The following is a 23641-nucleotide window of genomic DNA, read 5'->3' on the forward strand; positions in this document are numbered from 1 at the left end:
GGGGATTTCATTGAAGCTTACAGAATACTGAAAGGCCTGGATAGAGTGGACGTGGGGAAGATGTTTCCATTCGCAGGAGAGATTAGCACCCGAGGGCACAGCCTCAGAGTAAAGGGAAGACCTTTTAGAACAGAGATGAGGAGAAACTTCTTTAGCCAGAGAGTGGTGAATCTATGGAATTCATTGCCACAGAAGGCTGTGGAGGCCAGGTCATTGAGTGTATTTAAGACCGAGATAGATAGGTTCTTGATCGGTAAGGGGATCAAAGGTTACGAGGAGAAGGCAGGAGAATGGGGTTGAGAAAGTTATCAGCCATGATTGAATGGTGGAGCAGACTCGATGGGCCGAATGGCCTAATTTCTGCTCCAATGTCTTATGGAATTGGTGTTAAATGAGGCTCAGCCCTCAAGATGGACCAGACCTCCTGTCAGGACAAAACAGGCTGCCGGCCAGTTTATTTCACTGGCCCGGATTGCTCAGGGTAGAAATTCTACCCCATTATCAAACTAAAAGAAAGAGCTACAGAAATACAAGTAAATACAAGTCACATGTAACAAATGGTGTTCCTGAGGGATCTGTTCCAGGACCTCAGCACTTTAACATAGTTGTTAATGACTTAGATGAAGGAATAGAAAGTTTGATATAGAAGATTACAGATGGCAGTAAGAGGGAGAGTGGGTTGTGTAGATAGGAGCAGCAAAATTCCAAAGGGAGAGAGAGAGATTCCAGGTGAGTGGACTGATGGGAGTTCAACTGTGAGGGTGGGTTGCATTAGCTTATTTTGTATTGCACTGAGTTTAAAAAGTTGAGGGGCGATCTAATTGGTTTGTTTAAAATGATAAAGGAGCTTGATAGGGTAGGCACAGAGTAACAATATCCTCTAATGGGGGAATCCAAAACAAGGGGATCTAACCTTAAAACTGGAGCTAGGCTAGTTCGAAGTGATATCAGGAGCATTCTGTCACACAACGGCTAGTGGAAATCTTGCACTCTTCTTTCACCCCAAACCTACCCCAATGGCAGATTTTGTTACGTAAGGGCATGAAAGGATATGAAAATGAGGCAAGTAAATGGAGTTCAGCTAAAGGTCAGCCATAAGCTAAATGAATGGGAAATTTCCTGACTTGAGCAACCCGTCTTGGTAGCGAAAATCTGGGCCTATGTGTCCTCCTTCATTGGGCGAAAGCTAATGCATGTCATGGTGACCAAAGAACATTCAGGCTAATGGTGAAGCTGTGTGAGGGGGTGGAATTGGAGTCTTTCCATATGTTGACTGTGACAGATGGAGAAAAGCAAGTGCTGTAAACTAAAAAGTGTAATGAGTACCATGTACAGCTTTGCACATTTAAGATATTGTGTGACTTACGTATTTAAAAGGATGCCTTTGGAGAACTGGGAGTTTTTATAGATTAGATATTATCCATGAAACTGGACCCAGGACCTGAACAGAGTGGAGATTGCTAGGTTGAAGATTTCTTCTTTTTTGCTAACTGCAAAGGATCTTTATATAATGTGTTTGGATATCATCAATGCAGTTCTGACAGGGCACAGAGTCACAATGTTATTCCAAATTTGACACTCATTCGAAATCTGACTCAGTTGGCTGGTGTTGGTAAATGGAAATGATAGGTTAGCGAGATATTCTAGAGGTTCGAGCAGAGTGAACAGAGTTTTTGCTCAGCATTTCAGCACATTTGACCTGAACACAAAGTGCTTAACGCTGATCACGTGCAATTTTCATCGCTCAGCACTCACTCCCCTTAATCTTCAGGAGCACATAATAGACACAAAGAAAGTGTCGCCATTTTATAGAATGGATGTCAGCAGATTCAGATCACCGTCACCCTGTCTGTTTCATTTCGTGGAGGTATGGCTCTTACCTGTTTATATGCATAAAGCTCCTTGTGTGCTTGATGTCGTAACCTGCATAGAGAGGAATGAGAGAGAAGTCGGTCATTTCTACAACTGACAATTGTACAACTCATTCTCCAATGACAGCTGTTACAGTAGCCCATACATACAACTGCTGACAGGGGGAGGTGATAGAGTGGTGGTATTATCACTGGACTAGTAATCCAGAGACACAGGGTAATGCTCAGGGGGACCTGGGTTCGAATCCTACGGCAGCAGGTGGTGGAATCAGAATTCAATAAAAATCTGGAATTAAAAGCCTATTGATGACGATGAAACCATTGCCAATCGTTATGGTTCACTAATGCCCCATAGGGAAGGAAATCTGCTGTCCTCACCTGGTCTGGCCTAGACACTTAAATGCCCAGCACATCAGTGCAAAAGATAAGGCTGAAGCATTCGCAACAATCTTCAGCCACGAGTGCTGAGTGGTCCGTTTCGGCCTCAGCCTTAGGACCCCAGCATCACAGGTGCCAGTCTTCAGCCAATTCGATTCGCTCCACATGATACTGCAAAGGCTTTGGGCCCTGAGGATATTCTGGCAATAATACCGAAGACTTGTGCTTCAGAAATTTCCGTGCCCCTAGCTAAGCTGTTCCAGTACAGCTACAACACTGGCATCTACCTAGCTTTGTGAAAAATAGCCCAGGTATATCCTGCACACAAAAAGCAGGACAAATGCAACCCGGCCAATTACCGCCCCATCAGTCTATCCTTGATCATCAGTAAATTGATGGAAAGGTCTATTAAGTGACAAGCTGCTCACTGATGCTCAATTTGGGTTCCGCCAGGGTCACTCAGCTCCTGACCTCATTACAACCTTGGTTCAAATATGGACAAATATGAACTCCCAAGGTGAGGTGAAAGTGACTGCCCTTCACATCAAGGCAGCATTTTACCACTTGTGGCATCAAGGAGCCTGAGCAAAGTGGAGTCAGTGGGAATTCTCTCCGCTGGTTGGAGTCATAGCTAGCACAAAGGAAGATGGTTGTGGTTGTCGGAGGTCAATCATTTCAGTTCCAGGACATCACTGCAGGAGTTCCTCAGGGTAGTGCCCTCGGCCCAACCATCTTCAGCTGTTTCATCAATGACCTTCCTTCCATCATGAGGTCAGAAGTGGGGATGTTCACTGATGATTGCACAATGCTCAGCACCATTCACAACCCCTCAGATACTGAAGCAGTCCACGCCCAAACGTAGCAAGACATGGACAATATCCAGGTTTGGGCTGATACGTGACAAGTAACATTCACACCACACAAGTACCGGGCAATGACCATCTCCAATAAGAGAGAATCCAACCATCGCCCCTTGATGTTCAATGGCATTATCATCAGTGAATCTCACATTATCTACATCCTGTGGGTTACCATTGACCAGAAACTGAACTGGACTAGCCATATAAATACTGTGGCTACAAGAGCAGATCAGAGGCTAGAAATCCTGCAGCGAGTAACTCACCTCCTGACTCCCCAAAACCTGTCCACCACTTACAAGGCGCAAGTCAGGAGTGTGACGGAATACTCTCCGCTTGCCTGGATGAGTGCAGCTCCCACAACACTCAAGAAGCTTGACACCATCCAGGGCAAAGCAGCCCACTTGATTGGCACTACATCCACAAACATTCACTCCCTCCATCACTGACACACAGTAGCAGCAGTGTGTACCATCTGCAAGATGCACTGCAGAAACTCACCAAGGCTCCTTAGACAGCACCTTCCAAACCCATGACCACTGCCATCTAGAAGGACAAGGGCAGCAAATATATGGGAACATCACCGCCTGGAAGTTCCCTCCAAGTCACCATCCTGACTTGGAAATATATCACTGTTCCTTCACTGTTGTTGGGCCAGGATTATTGAACTCCCTCCCTAACAGCACGGTGGGTTACCTACACCATATGGACTGCATCGGATCAAGAAGGCAGCTCACCACCATCTCCTGAAGGGCAATTAGGGATGGGCAATAAATGCTGGCCTAGCCAGCGACGCCCACATCCCATGAACAAATAAATAAAAATGCCCTTTCTTACAGATCAATCCCAGTTGCTGCTCTGTGCTATAACCCAGCTGTTCATGTGTCAAAGGCAATGACCTGCTGCTGAAACTCAGAGGGAGCAGGTGAGAACCATTCCCTCATGGGCCACATCTTGTCAAGATCTGTCCTTGGTGTATCTAGGATTTTAATCAAGGTTGTGTGTACCAGTGGTCACACAAAATCCCACACGTTCAAACCTCTGTCACTGATATCGGGCGTTTTAGCAGCTGAGAGTGAGTCCCAAGTTTGGCAAGGTTTAGATAAGGTTAGACTTGACACTGGGCAATCGTTTCTCAGTTCCCCTATCCACCACAACATTGAATTCAGCAATTACGTTTGACAGACTTCACACATCATATGTCATACGCTGCTCATGTCATGGATGGGAAATAAGAAAATACATTTCTTTTCTACTCTTAGTTATTCCTCATGCAAGATATCACTGTAAACACTGAGCAGCAACTTCAACCACCAAGTGACAATTAAGAAGCAACACAAAGGGTAAAACAACACAATTAAAACTTTTGTTCGGCGCTGTTACTTTTATAATGCAGCATCAGCAGCCTATTTTTTCCCTGTGGGAGGGGTGTGTGGGAGGAGGCAACACAATTGATTCTGATACTGTCCTTACTCAAAGGCCACTTTTCACCATGGGATAGCAATCAGCAAAACCCCTTACTGATTTGTCACCTTCTCATCCTGTAGCACTCCTATTGTTACTCTGGCTGAGATTAGTTAATCCAAAAAACCAGAAGGAATTGGGGGGGTGGGGGAGGTGTGCAGGGGAGGATCCCTCATGGTCTGGAAGTCTTTTTTCCATAGTGTGCCCTGCTTATACCCTCCCACATACCAGACAGCTCTGAGGCCACTTCTGTTTGAAGGTACATTGTTGTTCTTCCAAATGACCTGTACATTTTACCAGGTATATAACAATAATTGTACATGGCTTCCTTGGCAGCACCTCCCAACCCTGTGAACTCTGCCCCATGGAAGGAGGTGGTCAGCAGGAGCATGTGAATGCCACCATTTTCAAGACCCCCCGCCCCCCGCAAGTTGCACGCTGCCTTGTCTTGGACATTGTCTGCTGCTCCTTCATCTCCACTGGCTCAAAACCCTGGCACTCCCTACTGAACAGCACTGCGGGAGCACCTTAGCCACACGGACTGCAACTGTTCAAGGAGGCGGCCCACCAGCACGTTCTCAAGGGTAGCTAGGGGTGGTCAATAAACGCTGGCCTTTCTAACAACATTCACATCCGGAGAATGAATTAAAAAAAATAAGATCATGGGTAGTGATTTGATGCCTCACCCACTTGTGTTGCTGCCGTTGGAAAAAACAGAACATGTATTTTACGAGATTGCAGAATGTGTGTGGCCACTGCTGCTGGATACAGTGCCTCAGAGAAAGAATTGCCAGGCCAAGTTGTTCCAGGGTCTTGTGTGCCTGAAAACCTCAGTCAGAAGCTTAACCACAGTGCTCCCTTAACGTTCAGAGCACTTGGTCGATATCTGCATTGTGAACATTAATTATTCTCTTCAATTTCTTCACCCACTTCAGAAAATCGCCTTTCAATGAGAAGGTTTTCCATTAACCAAGAGCAGTTGCTCAGCATGATGTTCACCAGCTGCCTATCGATCGACATTTTGTTGGCTGTGACTGCTATCTCCCACCCACCCCTCCGCTCCAGTCAAAGTGCAGGATGGTCACTGACACAGAGAAAAACAAACTTCCGCTTATTCACTGGTAAAAAAAAGAGCCGCCCGTTGGCTTAGTGGCAACAGACCTGCCTTGGGGGTCAGAAGCTCCAAGGTTTGAGTCCTGCTCCAGACAGTTCTTGGGGGTGGAGGCTCTGATTTCTGAGTTCTTATCTAGCGGAATACCTGCATCCTCTTTCATCCAAAAGGCTCTGGGAGCCCATGAAACTATTCTGCAGTATAGAAGTAACCACTTTATTGTCTTACTAGAATGGTTATGGGCATGGGAGCAATAATCAGGTCATAGTCCGTCAGAGTGTTAATCAGCCTGTGAATCCTTCCACAATCACCCCAAAGGAAGATGCAAAAAAAAAATCTGTTTAACTCTCCTCCCTAGTTTTTCCCCTTCTTTCCTTGATGGTTTGAGTTGTCCTTTGACAACATGCCCAATGGCCATCATCACATTTGTTGGAAGCTATTCCACTGTGTCGGCATCACAGCCCAGCTTGATCCTGCCCTCGATACCCACATCCACAGCCTATCCAGCACGTATTACAATTCCTCCCTCGTCGGGCAGGAGTTAATGACAGGAGCAGGATGTGGAGGCTCTGAAGGTAACTGGATTGCTCACACTGCTTACTCATGATGCCTAATTAGCATAAAACCTTTCAACAGGCAAGGGTGACATCGGTAATAAGCTAATAATCTCTACAAAGCCACCAACACATGCTCCTTGTCATCAGGGAAATATTCTGTTTGAAATTTCTGGTTACTGTGTAGATAAAACCCATTAAAAATTAATGAGTCCTGGGAATTGAGCACTATTGATGTACAGTGTGCTGTTTATAACTTAGCGAGTGTTTATTTTGTGTCTGTGTGTGTGTGTGTGTGTGTGTTTGGTGCTGGCTCTGGGAATGGTTCCAGCTTTTCTCTGCACTAGCAAATAGTAACTGCAGAAGAGTGGTGTTGCATCAATACTGGGTTTCTCTCCTAGAGTCACAGAGTCATAAAATTAAAGAGCATCATGTCCGTGCCGGCCATCAAGCACCTTTCTATTCTAATCCTATTTTCCAGCACTTAGCCCGTAGTCCTATATGCTATGGCGCTTCAAATGCTCATCTAAATATTTCTTAAATGTTGTGAGGGTTCCTGCCTCTACCACGCCCTCTGAGAATGCCATTCCCAGAAATTGTTTTCATTAATTACGGGGAATGATCATCATATGGAAACTAAAACAAGTTACTATACATCAGGCCAGCATTATCATTCGATAACTTCAAAAAGCCGTCCCAGCTTGGTAAATTCAATTCAGTTAGGGTATTACCGCTCTCTCAACACCAATTTTCTCCCCCTTGGGAGCACTACTCTGAGAGACTGACTTGTGTATAAGATGATAACTAAGGCTCTCAGGTGGACGTGAAAGATTCCATGGCACTACTGGAAGGAAAGAACAGCAGTTCCCCTGATATCATGGCCAACACTTGCCCTTTAAGCACTTACCCTGAAGAAAGGAACTACCTCATTGCTGTTTGTGGAAGAATGCTGTGCAAAAATTGGCTGCTGTGTTTCCCTATAGTACAACAGGATCGAGACATCAAATGTACTTAGTGGGCTGTGAAGTACTCTGGGGCATCCTGGAATTATAAAAATGCGACATAGAAGCAAGGCATATCTTACATTTATCTTTAATGCATTATCAGAATCAGAATCATACCCAGTAATCCTGGAACGTTAACAAAATAGGAGAGAAGGAAGTCCATCAATCATTACTTTTAGAATGATGGTGTTAGTAATATTGGTATTCTTGCCAAGTGTTCTGATGAGTGCAAGACGAAAAGCTTCGACACGTCTCTTTTTTCAGCAATTACAATGTTTCTGTAGACAGGTGAAGGCTTCAAGTATCATTCCAGTTCATTTTCATAAAAGCAAATATTTTTAAAGTACAGAAGACGACCCAACTATCCAACACATTTCAATGGACCGAATGGCCTTCTTCTGTGCTACCGTGACTCTCTGGGCCAGATTAAGTTTTGCCCTATGACTCTAAATTCACCCCATCCACCTGTGGTCTTACTACATCCTTTGAGCTATTGTTTCTCCAGAAAGAAATTAGGAGCTTGGATTCATATTGAAACTTATCATATCTTCAGGATGTCCCAAAGCATCTCATAACCGATGAAAGAGGTTTGAAGTAAAGTCACGTTTGTTCTGTAGGCAAATGCAGCAGCCAAGTGGTGCACAATGTGGATCTAAAAATAGCAAATGGCCTGAAAGACAAGTGGATGTGTTCTTGGGTTGTTGATAGACTGGCCAGGACACTTGGAGAACTCTCTTTGAATAATGTGCTATGTGATCTTTTATGGCTATCTGAACCACTTGAACAAGTGCAATATGATCTTAGTCAAAAGTTTAATTGAAAACAGTACTTCTGACAATGTAGTATTCACTGAGTACTCCAGTGAAGAGCTTAAATCTTGGAGGACTTGAAGTCATATCCTCCTGAGAGGAGAGAGCATGGCGACCGAGTCAGACTTACACTCAAGACCACTAACTGCCAGTTGGTCCCATTCTAAAGCATGTTGCTCACCATCTTAGCAAAACACATCCCTCAACAAACTGCCATACTTGCTGTAAAGCAAAGCTTGTAAACAAGCAGTGCAGGAAACAAGAACAGAAAATGCTGGAAATACTCAGGCAGTACCTCTAGAGAGACAGGGGGCCGTAACTTTCAATGAGCGTCGGAAAGAGATGGCCCACAGCAATTAAAAGAAATAAATACTTAATTGCCCTTGAAAATTAAACTGACCCTTCCGATTGCCGGAGCTGCTTGGGGCCTGCATCTAAAGACTCCTCACAGGCCCCAGCGAGGTGCAGCTCCGGTGGATTCAGAGAGGCTACACCTCCTTGTTTTACAGCACTAGCTGCCGTAAAGCAAGAAAGTTAAAAGGCCCAGTGAAATTGACAGGCCAGGGTGAAGTTAAGTGTCGAAGTGGGTAGGATTTGGGAGGGGTGGGGGGGATTGGAGGGCAGAGGGGGGATCGAAGACATTGGGGGGTGTCGGAAGTCGAAGGGGGTCGGGGGTGTCAGAGGTCAGGAAGGTCGGAAGGGGTTGGGGGTTGGATGGGGTTGAAGGTCAGGGAGGATCTGAGGTCAGGGGGTGGGGGCTGGGAGACCGGAGGAGTGGGGGGTTTGGAGGTAGGGGAGGTGGGGGGCTGGGGGGTGTTCGGAGGTTTGGGCTGGAATCTTTCTGGAGGTTGGTTGAGAGTGTCGGGGTGGTGAAGTCCCATGGAGATCGATCTGGGTCTTTACAATAGTTACCCAGAAATTAGAGGAGGTTTTAATTCTTCTAACATTTTCTGAGTAACTACTGGTGTTACCCTGGCGGAACCACATGAAGTTTGCGATTTAAATCGCATTTTCAGATGGTTCTCAGCACAGGGCAATTGTCCGAACAAAGGGTGCACTTCTGGGCAATTGCCATGCAAACCCTTATCTGGGAACTTCTGAGAGGGGTTCCCCAGCACATCTTTGGGGTAGCCCCCAAATCTGACACTGGGGAACTCGGAAGTTATGGCCCTGGGTTAACATTTCAGGTCTGTGACCTTTAATCAGAACTGGGTGAAGTTAGAAAAGTAAAAGGTTTTGAGCAAGTGAAAGGGTGGGGCAAGAAACAGAAGGGAAGGTCTGTGATAGGGCTGATTGGCAGGAGAGATTAAATGACAAAGCTTTCATGGTGGAAGGCCAAAGGGAGTGGTAAGGGGACAAGTGAAGGAAGGAAAGATGTGATGAGAGGATTGATGAGCAGTGGGGGCAAGATGACAAGCAGCTACTGTCCAAAAGCAAAGCAAAAGAAACAAGAGAGATTTTAAAAAAAGCCAGCAAAGGGAAACAAAATAAAATGGAGGTGGGGGTTATGATTTGTAATTGTTGAACGCTATGTTGAGTTCAAAGGTCAAGTGCCCAGTCAAAAGATGAGGCGCTGTTCCTTGAGCTTGCGTAAAGCTTCATTGGAACACAGTGGGATACCAAGAATAGAGAGGTCAGAGGGGGAGCAAGGTGGAGAATTAAAATGACAGGCAACAGGAAGCTCAGGCTCATGCTTGTGGACTGAACAAGGTTTTCCGCAAAGCAGTCACCCGGTCTGCTTTTGGGTCCCCCCCAACGCAGAGGAGACCACATAGAAAGCAGCTCTGAAAACCACATGACCCTGTCAGTGAATACAGCCATAGTTCAAGGTTCAGAAGATGCTCTCAGCTACAGTTCAAGATACTTCAGTGAGCCTGTGGCCTTTTACAAGCAAGTTTGGGGCTGGAATCACAGGTCACTTTACCCTGAAGGACATTATGGATTAAGTCTGGGTGTACAGCAACCTGGCCGGCAGCTTGCTTCCTTTGGCTATTAAGATTGATTTATTTGGAGGCCATCAGATTCACACTGAACTATACAGAGCTTACAGCACACAGACAGACAATTCAATCCAAGTGGTCTCTGTTGTTACCTTTACGCAACTTATGAGTCTTTTCCCATCCTATCAATATATTCTTCTATTCCTTTCTCCCTCACGTACTAATCTAGCTTCCCCCTTAAAAGCATCCATGTTGAATTTCACAACATATTATGGTTTGGGGTTTGAATTCAACTTCAAAGTACCAAAGCCACCACACTGCAGTCCCTGTTCCCCATGCCATGTTATGGACGAGCAGCAATACACCTGATGATAGGCTAATAATTACAACTCTTAACCAGACTGACACTGTTTAACTTGTATCGAGCGCAGGAAGCTTTTATTATGCAAACATCAATAAAGCCCCCTCTAGCTGATTTCACTCAGTCAGTAACAGGAGAAGCTGTCAAGGCCAAGATAGCTTGGACGGTGTACAGGGGTGCAGGCTGGTTATTTTGATTGACACCGACAAACTGTAACATGTTATTCAAACTGCAGGACCGATAAAATCAACTGTGTAATCTGAGACTGTGATTTATAGCAAGGCCTCAGCTTAAAAATGTGTCAAATCAGTTGCAGCATCACGAGAGAAGTGGAGGTCAGATTTGCTGGAGTACATTGAATTTTACAGCACAGGTCCAGCATTGGCTCACAGGTCTATGCTTCTTACAAGCCTCCACCCACTCTATTCATCTAACTGTATGGCCTTTTATTTTCATTCTTTCATGGGACGTGGGCATTACTGGAGAGGTCAGCATTTATTGCCCATCCTGAGTTGCCCTTGAGGTGGTGGTGGTGAGCTGCCTTCTTGAACTGCTGCAGAACCCACTTCTCCGCATTGAACTTCATCTGCCACCTATCTGCCCACTCCCCCAATGTGCCAATATCCTTTTGAAGTTCTACACTGTCCTCCTCACAGTTTACAATTCTCCCAAGTTTTGTGTGGTCCGCAAACTTTGAAATTGTCCCCTGCACACCAAGATCTAGATCATTTATACATATCAGAAAGAGCAAGGAACCCCAATACAAACCTTCTTCCAGCCCAAGAAATATCCATTAGCCATTACTCTCTGTTTCCTATCCCTCAGCCAATTTTGTATCCACGTTGCTACCGTCCCTTTTATTCCATGACCTATAACTTTCCTCACAAGTCTGTTGTGTGGCACTGTATCGAACACCTTTAGGAAGTCCATATACACCACATCAACGACCTTGCCCTCATCAGCCATCTCTGTTACCTCTCCAAAAGATTCCAGCAAGTTGGTTAGACACAATTTTCCTTTAACAAATCCATGCTGACTCTTCCGAATTAATCCACATTTTTCCATGTAACATTAACTCTGTCCCGAATAATTGTTTCTAGAAGTTTCCCTTCCACCGAAGTTAAACTGACTGGTCTGTAATTGCAGGGCAGATCTTTACAACCTTTTATGAATGAGGATGGTAATGCCATTGAATGTCAAGGGGCAATAATTAGGTTCTCTTTGTTGGAGATGGTCATTGCCTGGCATGTGTGCAGCGTGAATGTTATTGTCACATGTCAGCCCAAGCCTGGATATTGTCCAGGTCTTGCTGCATTTGGACATGAACTGCTTCAGTATCTGACGAGTTGTGAATGGTGCTGAACATTGTGCAATCATCAGCGAATATCCCCCTTCGACTGTATGAGGGAAGGAAGGTGATTGATGAAGCAGCTGAAGATAGTTGGGACTAGGACACTACCCTGAGGAACTCAAGCAAGAATGTCCTGGGCCTGAGATGACTGACCTCCAACATCCATCTTCCTACGTGCTAGGTATGACTTCAACCAGCGGAGAGTTTTCCCCCTGATTTCCATCGACTTCAATGTTATCCTTGATGCCAAGAGCAGTCACTCTCACCTCACCTCGAAAGTTCAGCTCTTTTGACCATGTTTGAAACAAGGCTGTAATGATATCAGGAGCTGAGTGACCTGGGCAGAACCCAAACTAGGCATCAGTGAGCAGGCTATTGCTAAGCAAGTGCCACTTGATAGCACTGTTGATAACCCCTTCCATCACTTTACTGATGATCGAGTGGAGACTGATGGGGCAGTAATTGGCCGGGTTGGATTTGTCCTGCTTTTTGTGTACAGGACATACCTGGGCAATTTTCCACATAGCTGGGTAGATGCCAGTGTTTTAGCTGTACTGGAACAGCTTGGCTAGGGACACGGCAAGTTCTGGAGCACAAGTCTTCAGTACTATTGCTGGAATATTGTCAGGGCCCATAGCCTTTGCAGTATCCAGTACCTTCAGCTGTTTCTTGATACCATGTGGAGTGAATCGGATTGGCTGAAAACTGGCATCCGTGAAGTGGGGACCTCTGGAGGAGGCTGAGATGGATTATCCACTTAGCACTTCTGGGTGAAGATAGTTGCAAATGCTTCAGCTTTATCTTTGGCACTGATGTGCTGGGCTCCCCCATCATTGAGGATGGGAATATTTGTGGAGCCTCCTCCTCCAGTGAGTTGTTTAATTGTCCACAGCACCATTCGCAACTGAATGCGGCAGCACTGCAGAGCTAAGATCTGATCCGTTGGTTGTGGGATCACTTAGTTCTATCAGTTGTCTATCAGTTGCTGCTAATGCTGTTTGGCATGGAAGTAGTCCCGTGTTGTAGCTTTACCAGGTTAACATCTAATTTTTAGGTATGCCTGGTGCTGCTCCTGGCATGCCCTCCTGCACTCTTCATTGAACCAGGATTGATCCCCTGGCTTGATGGTAATGTTAGAGTGGGGGATATGCCAGGCCATGAGGTTACAGATTGTGTTCGAGTACAATTCTGCTGCTGCTGATGGCCCACAGCGCCTCATGGATGCCCAGTCTTGACTTGCTAGATCTGTTTGAAATGTATCCCATTTAGCATGATGGTAGTGCCACACAATAGGATGGAGGGTATGCTCAGTGTAAAGACGGCACTTCGTCTCTACAAGGACAATTTGGTGGCCACTCCTACCAATACTGTCTTGGACAGATGCATCTGTAACAGGTAGATTGGTGAGGACAAGGTCTGGTTGATATTTTCCTCCTGTTGGTTCCCTAACCACTTGCTGCAATCTCAGTCTAGCAGCTATGTCCTTTAGGTCTCAGCTCTGGTGGTGCTACCGAGCCACTCTTGGTGATGGACATTGAAGTCCCCCACCCAGAGTACATTCTGTGCCGTTGCCACCCTCAGTGCTTCCTCCAAGTGGTGTTCAACATGGCAGTCTACAAATTCATCTGCTGAGGAAGAGTGGTAGGTGGTAATCAGCAGGAGGTTTCCTTGCCCACGTTTGATCTGGTGCCAAGAGACTTCATAGGGTCCAGAGTCACCGTTGAGGATTCCCTCCTGACTGTGTACTACAATGCCACCACTCTGCTGGGTCTGTCCTGCTGGTGGGATAGGACATACCCAAGAAGGGTGATGGTGGTGTCTGGGACATTGGCTGGAAGGTAGATTCTGTGAGTATAACTATGTCAGGCTGTTGCTTGACGAGTTTTGGGGATAGTTCTCCCAATATTGGCACAAGCCTCCGGGTGTTAGTAGGGAGGAATTTGCAGGGCCCTCAGGGATGGGCCATTGTCGTTTCTGGTGTCTACGTCGATCCCAGGTAGTCCTTCTATTCTTTTCTCCATCATGTGTTTTTCCTTAAATGAATCAATGAAATTCACCTGAACTCGTGCTTGTGGTCACAAATTCCACATTCTCACCACCTTCTGTAAAGAAGTTTCTGCTAAATTCCCGATTGGATGTTTTGGTGACTAACTTATATTTTAGACGCCTCATTCTGAACTCTTCCATTAGTGGAAATATCTTTTCTATGCTATCAAATTCTTTCATAATTATAAAGGTCTCTATCATGAGCACTGACAGCTGCCACTACCTCTGGGCCAGAAGCTCCAGGTTCAAATCCCACTTCAGGATTTGATGGCCATGGAATGTGCATTCATAACATAGCCAAACAGGTTGATTATCAGCCTGTAAATCCTTCCAATACACCTGCTGGCAGGCGGTAAGAGGGGAAGAGTTTGCTGCAGAGGGCAATGGAAAATCTCAGTGCTTTGCCAAGCATTAAGATGGGCCAATCCAATGGAAGTCCATGGTCACCAATGCCCTCTCAGCGCATGGTAACTAAAGGAGGAGGATCATGATTGAAAATTCAAGTGGTGCAAATCAAAAAGAAAAACTCAGCACAAAAATGTAAACTTAAACATGGCTTTTCCTGTGCTATTATGTCGAGTTTGGTTTACATTCTTGGGATGTGGATGTCACTGCATGGCCAGCATTTATAGACAATCGCTAGTAGCCCTCGAGAAAGTGGTTGTGGGTTGCCTTCTTGAATGGTTTGATACAATGCCATGGCTTGCCTGATGTGGGACTGGACATATGAACTAGGAGCAGGAGTAGGCCACTCGGCCCCTCGAGCCTACTACACAATTCAATAAGATCATGGCTGACTGTAACCTCAAATCCACAATCCCGCTTACCCTCAATAACTCTTTACCCCCTTGCTTATCACCGATAACCCTTTACCCCTTGCTAATCAAGAATCTATCTGGAGTTACATATAGGTCAAACCAGCAGAGTTCCTTCCTTTAAAAGACATTAATGAACCAGTTGGTTTTTTAATGATTATCTGTTGGCTTCATGATTATTCCCGATATCAGCTTAACATTTCCAGATTTATTTAAATGAAATTCCAATTCTTAAACCACCATGGTCGGATTTAATCTCATTTCTTATTATTATTAACCCAGGTGCCTTTATTACTAGTACAATAACGTAACCATTAAGCGATTGTACTCTTAAATCAGAATCAAAATTTCTTTGAATTTCATGACCCTGGATGTCCCAAAGCACTTTACAGACAATTACGAACTTTGGAAGTGTACTCATTGTGCCAGAAATGCAGCAGTCAGTTTGAGCACAGTTAGGGCCTACCAACAGCACTGAAAATAAATGGCCAGATAATCTATTGCAGGTACTGGCTGATGAAAAATTTGATTGGACAGGAGGAGAAATTAACCACTTTTCCACAAAAATGTTTACGCCACCTGAGAAGGAAGATTGGGACTATGTTTTACCTCTCTTCCTAAAGAGAGCATCTCCAACGCTGCAGAACTCCCATGTTATTGCACCGACAATGAATCCCTAATCACCAATAACATGAACTACACGCACCGAAGCTCATGCTTGTTGGCTTTTGTGGTTAAACAAAGCAATTCCAGTTTCATAACACACAATTACATATACAAATTAATAGTTTGCCGAGGTCATTAATAGAGCCTTGTGAAAGGTAATATTTACATATTTCTCTCTCAAGGTGCGAATATAAACTTGACAGGGCCTCTCCTCTCACTATGTTATCTATTATTTGACAATTTACAAAGAGCAATGAATTAATGATAGGATTTGCCCTGCACTTTGTTTGATGCTGCAATTATTCCAACACTCTTCTGGGTGGCCTCCCATCTTCCACCATCCACTCTGCTGCCCGTGTCTGAACTCATAACCAGTCCTATTCATCCATTGATGCTTTGCTTTCTGACCTAGCTGGGCTCCTGGTCCAGCAACATCTCGAACTGACAACTCTTATCCTTGTGCTCAACGTCCTCCATGGCCTCACCTCTCTGTCTGCCTCTCTGCCAGATCTTCAAGCCTCCAAGATCTCTGCATTCTTCAAATTCTGCCCTCTTGCATGTTCCTGATTTTAACTGGCCCACCATTGGCGACAATTCCTTCAGCTGTCTAAATCCCTTCCTAAACTTCTCCGTCTCTCTACCTCTGTCTCCTCCTTTAAGAAGCTCCTTAAAACCTACTTCTGCAACCAAGCTTTTGGTCATCTGTCCTAATATCTCCTTATGTGGCTGGGTGTCAAATTTTGTCTGTTAACACACCTATGTAGTGTCTTGGGATGTTTAACTACAGTAAAGGTGCTGTATAAATACAAGTTGTTCTCTTTCTATTAGTTACTATAGTAAGAACAGAGGCTACTTATGCTTAGTTAGGTCCTGAACTCAAAGCCATCCCTTACCTGATTAAGTAACAGCAGAACAGTAAACTCAGGATGAAGACAAAGATTGCTGTCCCGAAAACCACAATGTAGATATTGAGCGGAAGGTTCTGGAACCCTATGTTTGGCATCCTGAAGCTGTACTGCTGGAAATCAGTGCTCATGGATAGCCTGCAAAAGGGGGAAGGGAGAGAGAGAGAGAGAGAGAGGTGCTGGTTAATATTTGGCACCACTAACATTTCCTACACTGCATGTATCCCACTGTCATTTCAATGATTGACAATAGACAGAAAGTTAAACAGTTGTCCCCAAAAGATTGCACACAGTGTACAAAGTACAGGTTGCTACACAGCTCTGGAACTCTGAGTGGCTGTGCCTGTAGTGTACCATTCTGGTCACTAGTACCGTGTTTACACTTGTACAAAACATCGCTCACCCTGGGCACTCCTCAATGGTCTAGTACTGCATTGATACTCATCCCTGGCATGGTTTGCTCTCATACTAATACACTGTGCTTACTATGGTTTACCTTGGGTACCATCGTTTACTGTGACAGTTTTGCCACATAATCTAGTGCCACGTTTGCAGTATTGCCTTGACCTATTGACGGTGTTTAATAGTTATGTATGACCCACATTTGAATACGCAACGCCGATTTAGAATGCTGGACTTTCCAAAGAGTGTGTGAAGAAACTTGAATCCATTTGGAAACGAGGACTGAAACTGATCCTAGGTAACACATACCAAAGTTACCCCGACATATCAAACAACTGAATATGTGCTCCGTTGGTGAAGGACAGAAAAAGATCCGTCCAGACTTCACTAGAAAACTCTTCAATCCCACTTCCCGTAGCCACTATCTCTTGCCACAACCACAAAAAGGCAAATGTGCGAAGAGATTAGGAGAAAAGAAAGTAAATAAGAGAACAAATAGCGTGCGAACAAGCCCTGTCCCCTACTTTATAAAACTCAAATAGTTTGTAAATGATTGATAATCTAATGAATTCAACCTGATAACATATGGTCCATGGATTTTAATACAAAATGCAGATTGCAGTAGATCTTTCACTTTTATTCTCTAAATTAAGGAAACTCGCATTTTGCAATGTATTGTAATTATTTGTAAATTGATATCTTCATAATTGGACAATAATTTTATTGCTTTATATTTTATTTTAATTTTAATGATTGTCTAGAACTAGGTTATGAATTCTGATTACTTGTGTTTGTATCATCATCACAACATGGCACCTGCCACCAGGATGATTTTGCAATAAACCAATTATCTATCTATCTGTCTATCCAACTATCTAACATTGCCACCAGCAAAATAAACTCTCGATACCAGTGCCCCTGACTGGTACCAGATTTACACCGGTACCTGGTTGCTACCTCTAGCTACATGCCCATGGATCAGTGCTTCATTTACACTCATACTTGGCTGTTGCCTGTGCCCATCCATAAGCTAAACTCACACTTACTTGTATCATGAATTTCACACCTAACCCCTTATACCTGATATGGTTTCTCCTGGGTAGTTCACTGTCTAGTGCCACCTTTACAGTAGTGCTCAGGCAGGCTCAACCGAAGTATTCCTTCATGTACTAACACAAAGAGACACATTGTTTTGCCCAAAGCCACTTCTGGCTATCCAGGGATTTTAAAATAATTGAGGTTAGGAAATTCCTGTGGAATGTGTTGCAAGTTCTAACTTGGATCCCAATAATTGGCATTGCCTCACATATTACACACTTCCCAATTTTGTTTCTTTCATTTCCATTCCTTCTCGCTGCCTCTCTCATTTTTTCCCCATTGGAAGGGAAAAAAAAATTATTTTGTTAGCAGTGACTAAAGAAGGGACCATTTCCTAAAACATAATCCAATGTGCGTCGGTCACTGGTTTACAATCCAGTGCGGGCTGGTCATTGTCTTACAATCCAGTATGCGTCGGTCACTCATTTACAATCCAGTGTGTGTCGGTCACTGGTTTACAATCCAGTGCGGCTTGGTCGTTGTTTTACAATCCAGTGCGGGTTGGTCGTTGTTTTACAATCCAGTGTGCGTCGGTCACTGGTTTACAATCCAGTGTGCATTGGTCTCTAGTTTACAATCCAGAATGGGCCGGTCATTGGTTTACAATCCAGTGTGGACTGGTTGCTGGTTTACAGTCCAGTGTACGTTGGTCGCTGATTTACAATCCAGTGTGTGTTGTTCGCTGGTTTACAATCCAGTGTGTGTTGGTCGCTGGTTTACAATCCAGTGTGTGTTGGTCGCTGGTTTACAATCCAGTGTGTGTTGGTCGCTGGTTTACAATCCAGTGTGGGCCGTTCGCTGGTTTATAATCCAGTGTGGGCCGTTCGCTGGTTTATAATCCAGTGTGGGCCGTTCGCTGGTTTATAAGCCAGTGTGGGCCGTTCGCTGGTTTACAATCCAGTGTGGGTTGGTCGCTGGTTTACAATCCAGTGTGGGTTGGTCGCTGGTTTATATCCAGTGTGTGTTGGTCGCTGGTTTACAATCCAGCATGCATCAGTTGCTAGTTTACAATCCAGTGTGTGCAGTTGCTGGTTTATAACCCAGAGTACATCAATCGCTGGTTTACAATCCCGTGTCCGTTGATGCCTGATTTACAAGCCAGAGTCTGTCAGTCAGTGGTTTATAATGCAGAGTCTGTCAATGCCAGGTTACATATGAACATACAAATTAGGAGCAGGAATAGGTCCTTTGCGCTTGCTCTGCTATTCATAAGATTATGGCTGATCTGATCGTGGCACCAACTCCACATTCCTGCACAGTCCCTATAAGTTTTGACACCCTTGTTAGTGAAATTTACAATCCAGGGGCCACTGGTCGCTGGTTTACAATCCAGTGTCCGGTTGGTGGCTCATAGTCTAGTGTCTATCAGTCGCTGGTTTATAATTCAGTGCCCGTCGGTCACTAGTGTACAATCCATTATCCAGTCGATGGTTTATAATCCAGTGTTCGTCAATTGCTATTTCTAATCCAGTGTCTATCGGTCGTTAGTTTACATGTCCGGTTGGTGGTTTATAATCTAGTGTTAGTCAATTGGTGGTTTATAAGCCAGAGACTGTCGGTCACTGGTTTATCCAGGGTTCACACAAATAATTAAAGGCACTGGATTATAGGCTTGGTGCATAAATCACTTTTATTTTGAATTACACAGAATTCAATAGCACAGAAATAGGGCATTTGGCCCAACAGATCCATGCTGGTGTTTCTGCTCCACAAAAGCCTTCTCCTACTCTACTTCATCTCATTCTATCTTTCTTTCTCCCTCCCTCATGTACTTATCTTGTTTCCCCTTAAATACAGAACTTTTATGCTGTATCATTGAGCCCTGAGATGAACACAGTTGCAATGATTTACAATCCAGTGTCCATTGGTTGCTGATTTATAACCCAGAGTCCGTTGGTCACTGGTTTATAATCCAGTGTCTGTCGGTCACTGCTTTATAATCCAGTGCCCAGAGATGCCTGGTTTCTAATCCCATGTGTATGCATTGATGTACATTGGGACCTGAATATTGAAAGGTACATGGCACTTAGGAAGGACAGGAAGCTAGGGGAAGGTGGAGGGGTGGCTCTGTTAATTAAAGATGACATTAGCACGATAGGGAGGATTGACCTAAATTCAGGTAACCAGGATGTAGAAGCGGTTTGGGTCGAGATGAGAAATGATAAATGCAAGGAGTCACTTGTGGGAGTGGTGTACAGGCCCCCCGAGAGTAACCATATGGTAGGATAGGGTACGAAGGAGGAAATAATGGAAGCTTGTCAGAAAGGTATGGTGATAATCATTGGAGGATTTTAATTTGCATACCGACTAGAAAAATCACATAGACAAAGGTAGCCTAGATGAGGAATTCATAGAATATTTTCAGGATAGTTTCTTAGAACAGCATGTCCTGGTACCAACCAGAGAGCAGGCTATACTAGACCTGGTATTGTGCAATGAGATAGGATAAATAAATGACCTCATAGTGAAGACATCCCTAGATAACAGCGATCATAATATGATTGAATTTTACATTCAGTTTGAGGGAAAGAAGAGTGGGTCTAAGGCTAATATTTTACACTTAAATAAGGGCAATTATGAAGGCATGAAGGCAGAGCTAGCTAAGGTGGAGTGGCAAATTAGGTTAATGGATCAGTCTACAGAGATGCAGTGGCAGACAGTTTAGAGGATATTTTAAAATACACAGAATAGATACATTTCAACAAGAAAGAAAAATTCCAAGAGGAATAACCATCTGTGGTTAACTAAAAAGGTTAAAAATAGCATCAAAACTTAAGAAAAAGCATATAATTGCACAGAGATTGGTGGCAGGTCAGAAGATTGGAAAGAATATAAAAACAGCAAAGAATGAGTAAAAGATTGTTAAGGAAGGAAAAATTAGAGTACGGAAGAAAGCTAGTTAGAAATATAAAAGACAGATAGTAAGGGTTTCTACAGATACGTAAAAAAGAAAATAGTTAAAGTAAGCGTGAACCCATGGAAAATGAGTCTGGGGAATTAACAATGGAAAATAAAGGGATGGCAGATGAATTAAAGAGGTAGGGTGGCTAAATTTGCTGACAACACAAAGATAGGTAGGAAAGTAAGATGTGAAGAGGATGTAAGGAGGCTACAAAAAATATCGATAGGTTAAGTGAGTGGGCAAAGATCTGGCAAATGGAGTATAATGTGAGAAATGTGAAGTTGTTCTTTTTAGCAAGAAGATAAAAAAGGAAGAAGATTATCTAAATGGTGAGAGATTGCAGAGCTCTGAGATGCAGAGCGATCCAGGCGTCCTAGTGCATGAATCACAAAAGGTCAGTACGTTGGTGCAGTAAGTAATTAGGAAAGCTAATAGAATCTAATTGTTTATTGTGAAGGGAATTTATTACAAAAGTAGGGAGGTTATGCTTCAGTTGTACAGGGCACTGGTGAGACCACATCTGGAGTATTGTGTACAATACTGGTCTCCTTATTTAAGAAAGGATGTAAATATATTGGAAGCGGTTCAGAGAAGGTTTATTAGACTAATACCTGGTATGGGTGGTTTGTCTTATGAGGAAAGGTTGGACTGGCTAAGCTTGTATCTGCTGGAGTTTAGAAGAGTAAGAGGTGATTTGATTGAAACATATAAGATCCTGAGGGGTCTTGATAGGGTGGATGTGGAGAGGATATTTCCTCTTGTTGCAGAATCTGGAACTAGGGGCCACTGTTTAAAAACAAGGGGTCGCTCATTTAAGACCGAGATGAGGAGGAATTTTTTTCTCTCAGAGGATTGTGAGCCTTAGGAACTCTGTTCCTCAAAAGGCAGTGGAAGCAGAGTCTTTGAATATATTTGAGGTAGAGCTAGATAGATTCTTGGTTAACAAGGGGGTGAAAGGTTAACGGGGGTAGACAGGAATGTGGGGTTGAAGTTACAGTCAGATCAGACATGTTCTTATTGAATGAGGGAGCAGGCTTGAGGGGCTGAGCGGCCTACTCCTGCTCCTAATTCAAGTGTTTGTATTATCTTTAATGCATTGTCAATGCGAGATGGATTCAGTATGGACACCTCTAGGTTTTTTTACCTTTGCTCCACATCGTAATTTGACATATTCTTGTCATTGTTTTAACTGCAGTTTAAACAGAGGCTGTTAGTGGGAATGAAATAACATTAGTGCGCCTCAGGCTATGAAACTGTAAAGAAGTCTTATTCAATTAATTCTTATTGCAATTTGAAACGATATATGATTTTATTAAAAGAGGCATTCGCATCTGATTAGTGCAAGTTTTAAAAAAATATTTGTTCGTGGGATGTGGGCTTCGCTGGCTGGGCCAGCATTTATTGTCAATCCCTAGTTGCCCTTCAGAAGGTGGTGGTGAGCCACCTTCTTGAACCGCTGCAGTCCATGTGGTGTAGGTACACCCACAGTGCTGTTATGGAGAGAGTTCCGGGATGTTGACCCAGCGACAGTGAAGGAACGGCGCTACATTTCCAAGTCAGGATGGTGAGTGGCCTGAAGGGGAACTTCCATGTGCTAGTGTTCCCATGGCCAGGATTCTCCCTCCATCAGGGGCATGGCACCATTTTACGTGGGTGGGCCAACTGAAGCCCGCCCGGTGTGATGTCCGGCGGGAAGCGTGCGGGCGGGAGGGGAATCCCAAAATCTGGGGTGCGCTCTTTCATGCATGCGCACGAAAGAGCTAATTGCTGCCTCAGGGAGATCGGCTCTAAACGTAAAAAAGGTGAAAAGAGAAAAATAAAATTTCTCAGACATGTCTCCTCATGTGACACTGTCACATGAGTTGGGACATGTCCATAACTTTTACCAAAAATTTATTAAAATTTTTTAAAACCTACATGAAACCTCATCCCGCCCGTGGTTGAGGTTTCATGCTTTTTCTAATTCGCATGAGGGTTCCTGGCCAGGTCCACTAATTGGCTTAACGGCCTCAATTGGCCATTGACAGGTTGGTGGGCGCGCAGCTGGTTTTGGTACCCCCCCACCACTACCTACCGGAAAATTTAAACGGGGCGTAGTGAAATTGGGAGTTCCGCCCGACCTCACCGCGTGTCATTTTACACGTTGGCGAGCAGGGCCAACACCACCCCCCCCCCCGCTCGCCAACGGTAAAATCCTGCCCCATGTATCTGCTGCCCTTGTCCTTCTAGATGATAGTGATTGTGGGTTTGGAAGGTGCTGGCAAAGGAGCCTTGGTGAGTTGTTGCAGTGCATCTTGTAGATGGTACACACTGCTGCTACTGTGTGTCGATGGTGGAGGGAGTGAATGTTGAAGGTAGTAGATGGGGTACCAATCAAGTGGGATACTTTGTCCTGGTTGGTGTCAAGCTTCTTGAGTGTTGTGGGAGCTGCACTCATCCAGGCAAATGGGGCATATTCCAACACACTACTGACTTGTGCCTTGTAGATGGTGGACAGGGTTTGGGGAGTCAGGTGAGTTACTCGCAAATGTGAAGGCTAAAAGACCAAATCTCAATATGTATTTCAAATGGTACTTTTCACTGAACAAGTATACATACCCAGAAAATTTAAAGCATTATTTAACAGAAAGTGATCAGCAGTGAGGCTGCTTCTGCAAAGCCACAAAAGTCTAAAAATATGGTGCAATCTGAAAAATGTTGATGGTATCTATACAGAATGCACCCCCCATGAATATAAACCAGGCAAGCAGTGGGAACAGGGTTATATATTAGGGTCAATCTGAATTTTACCAAGTGCTGATGTCATTATCCCTTTTGAAAGGTCAACTGCATTTGCAAGTCTGATGCTAATATCATACGCAAAACAACATATGTACCAGAAAATATACAGAGCATGTCAATCCAGTCACACAAATAATTAAAGGCACTGGATTATAGTCCTGATGCATAAATCATTTTTACTTTGGATCACACAGAATTCAACAGCACAGATACAGGGCATTTGGCCCAACAGATCCATGCTGGTGTTTCTGCTCCACAAGAGCCTTCTCCTACTCTACTTCATCTCGCACTATCCACATATCCTTCTATTTCTTTCTCCCTCATGT

The 23641-nt window shown here is 44.2% G+C and overlaps 1 protein-coding gene across 2 annotated transcripts in view; it reads right to left on the reverse strand.

Moving 5' to 3' along the window:
• rnf24 (ring finger protein 24) overlaps positions 1-23641 on the reverse strand; it is a 167366-nt gene that overhangs the window by 68688 nt on the left and 75037 nt on the right. For both annotated transcript variants that reach the window (XM_041199448.1, XM_041199440.1), the window contains exons 2-3: positions 16121-16270; positions 1881-1923 (exon numbers count right to left, since the gene is read on the reverse strand). In XM_041199448.1, coding sequence (XP_041055382.1) covers positions 1881-1923; positions 16121-16263 — 186 coding nt within the window. In that variant the 5' untranslated portion in view covers positions 16264-16270. The remainder of the gene's footprint in view (positions 1-1880; positions 1924-16120; positions 16271-23641) is intronic.

The sequence above is a fragment of the Carcharodon carcharias genome, chromosome 1, assembly GCF_017639515.1.
Source record: "Carcharodon carcharias isolate sCarCar2 chromosome 1, sCarCar2.pri, whole genome shotgun sequence".
NCBI classification, from domain to species: domain Eukaryota; kingdom Metazoa; phylum Chordata; class Chondrichthyes; order Lamniformes; family Lamnidae; genus Carcharodon; species Carcharodon carcharias.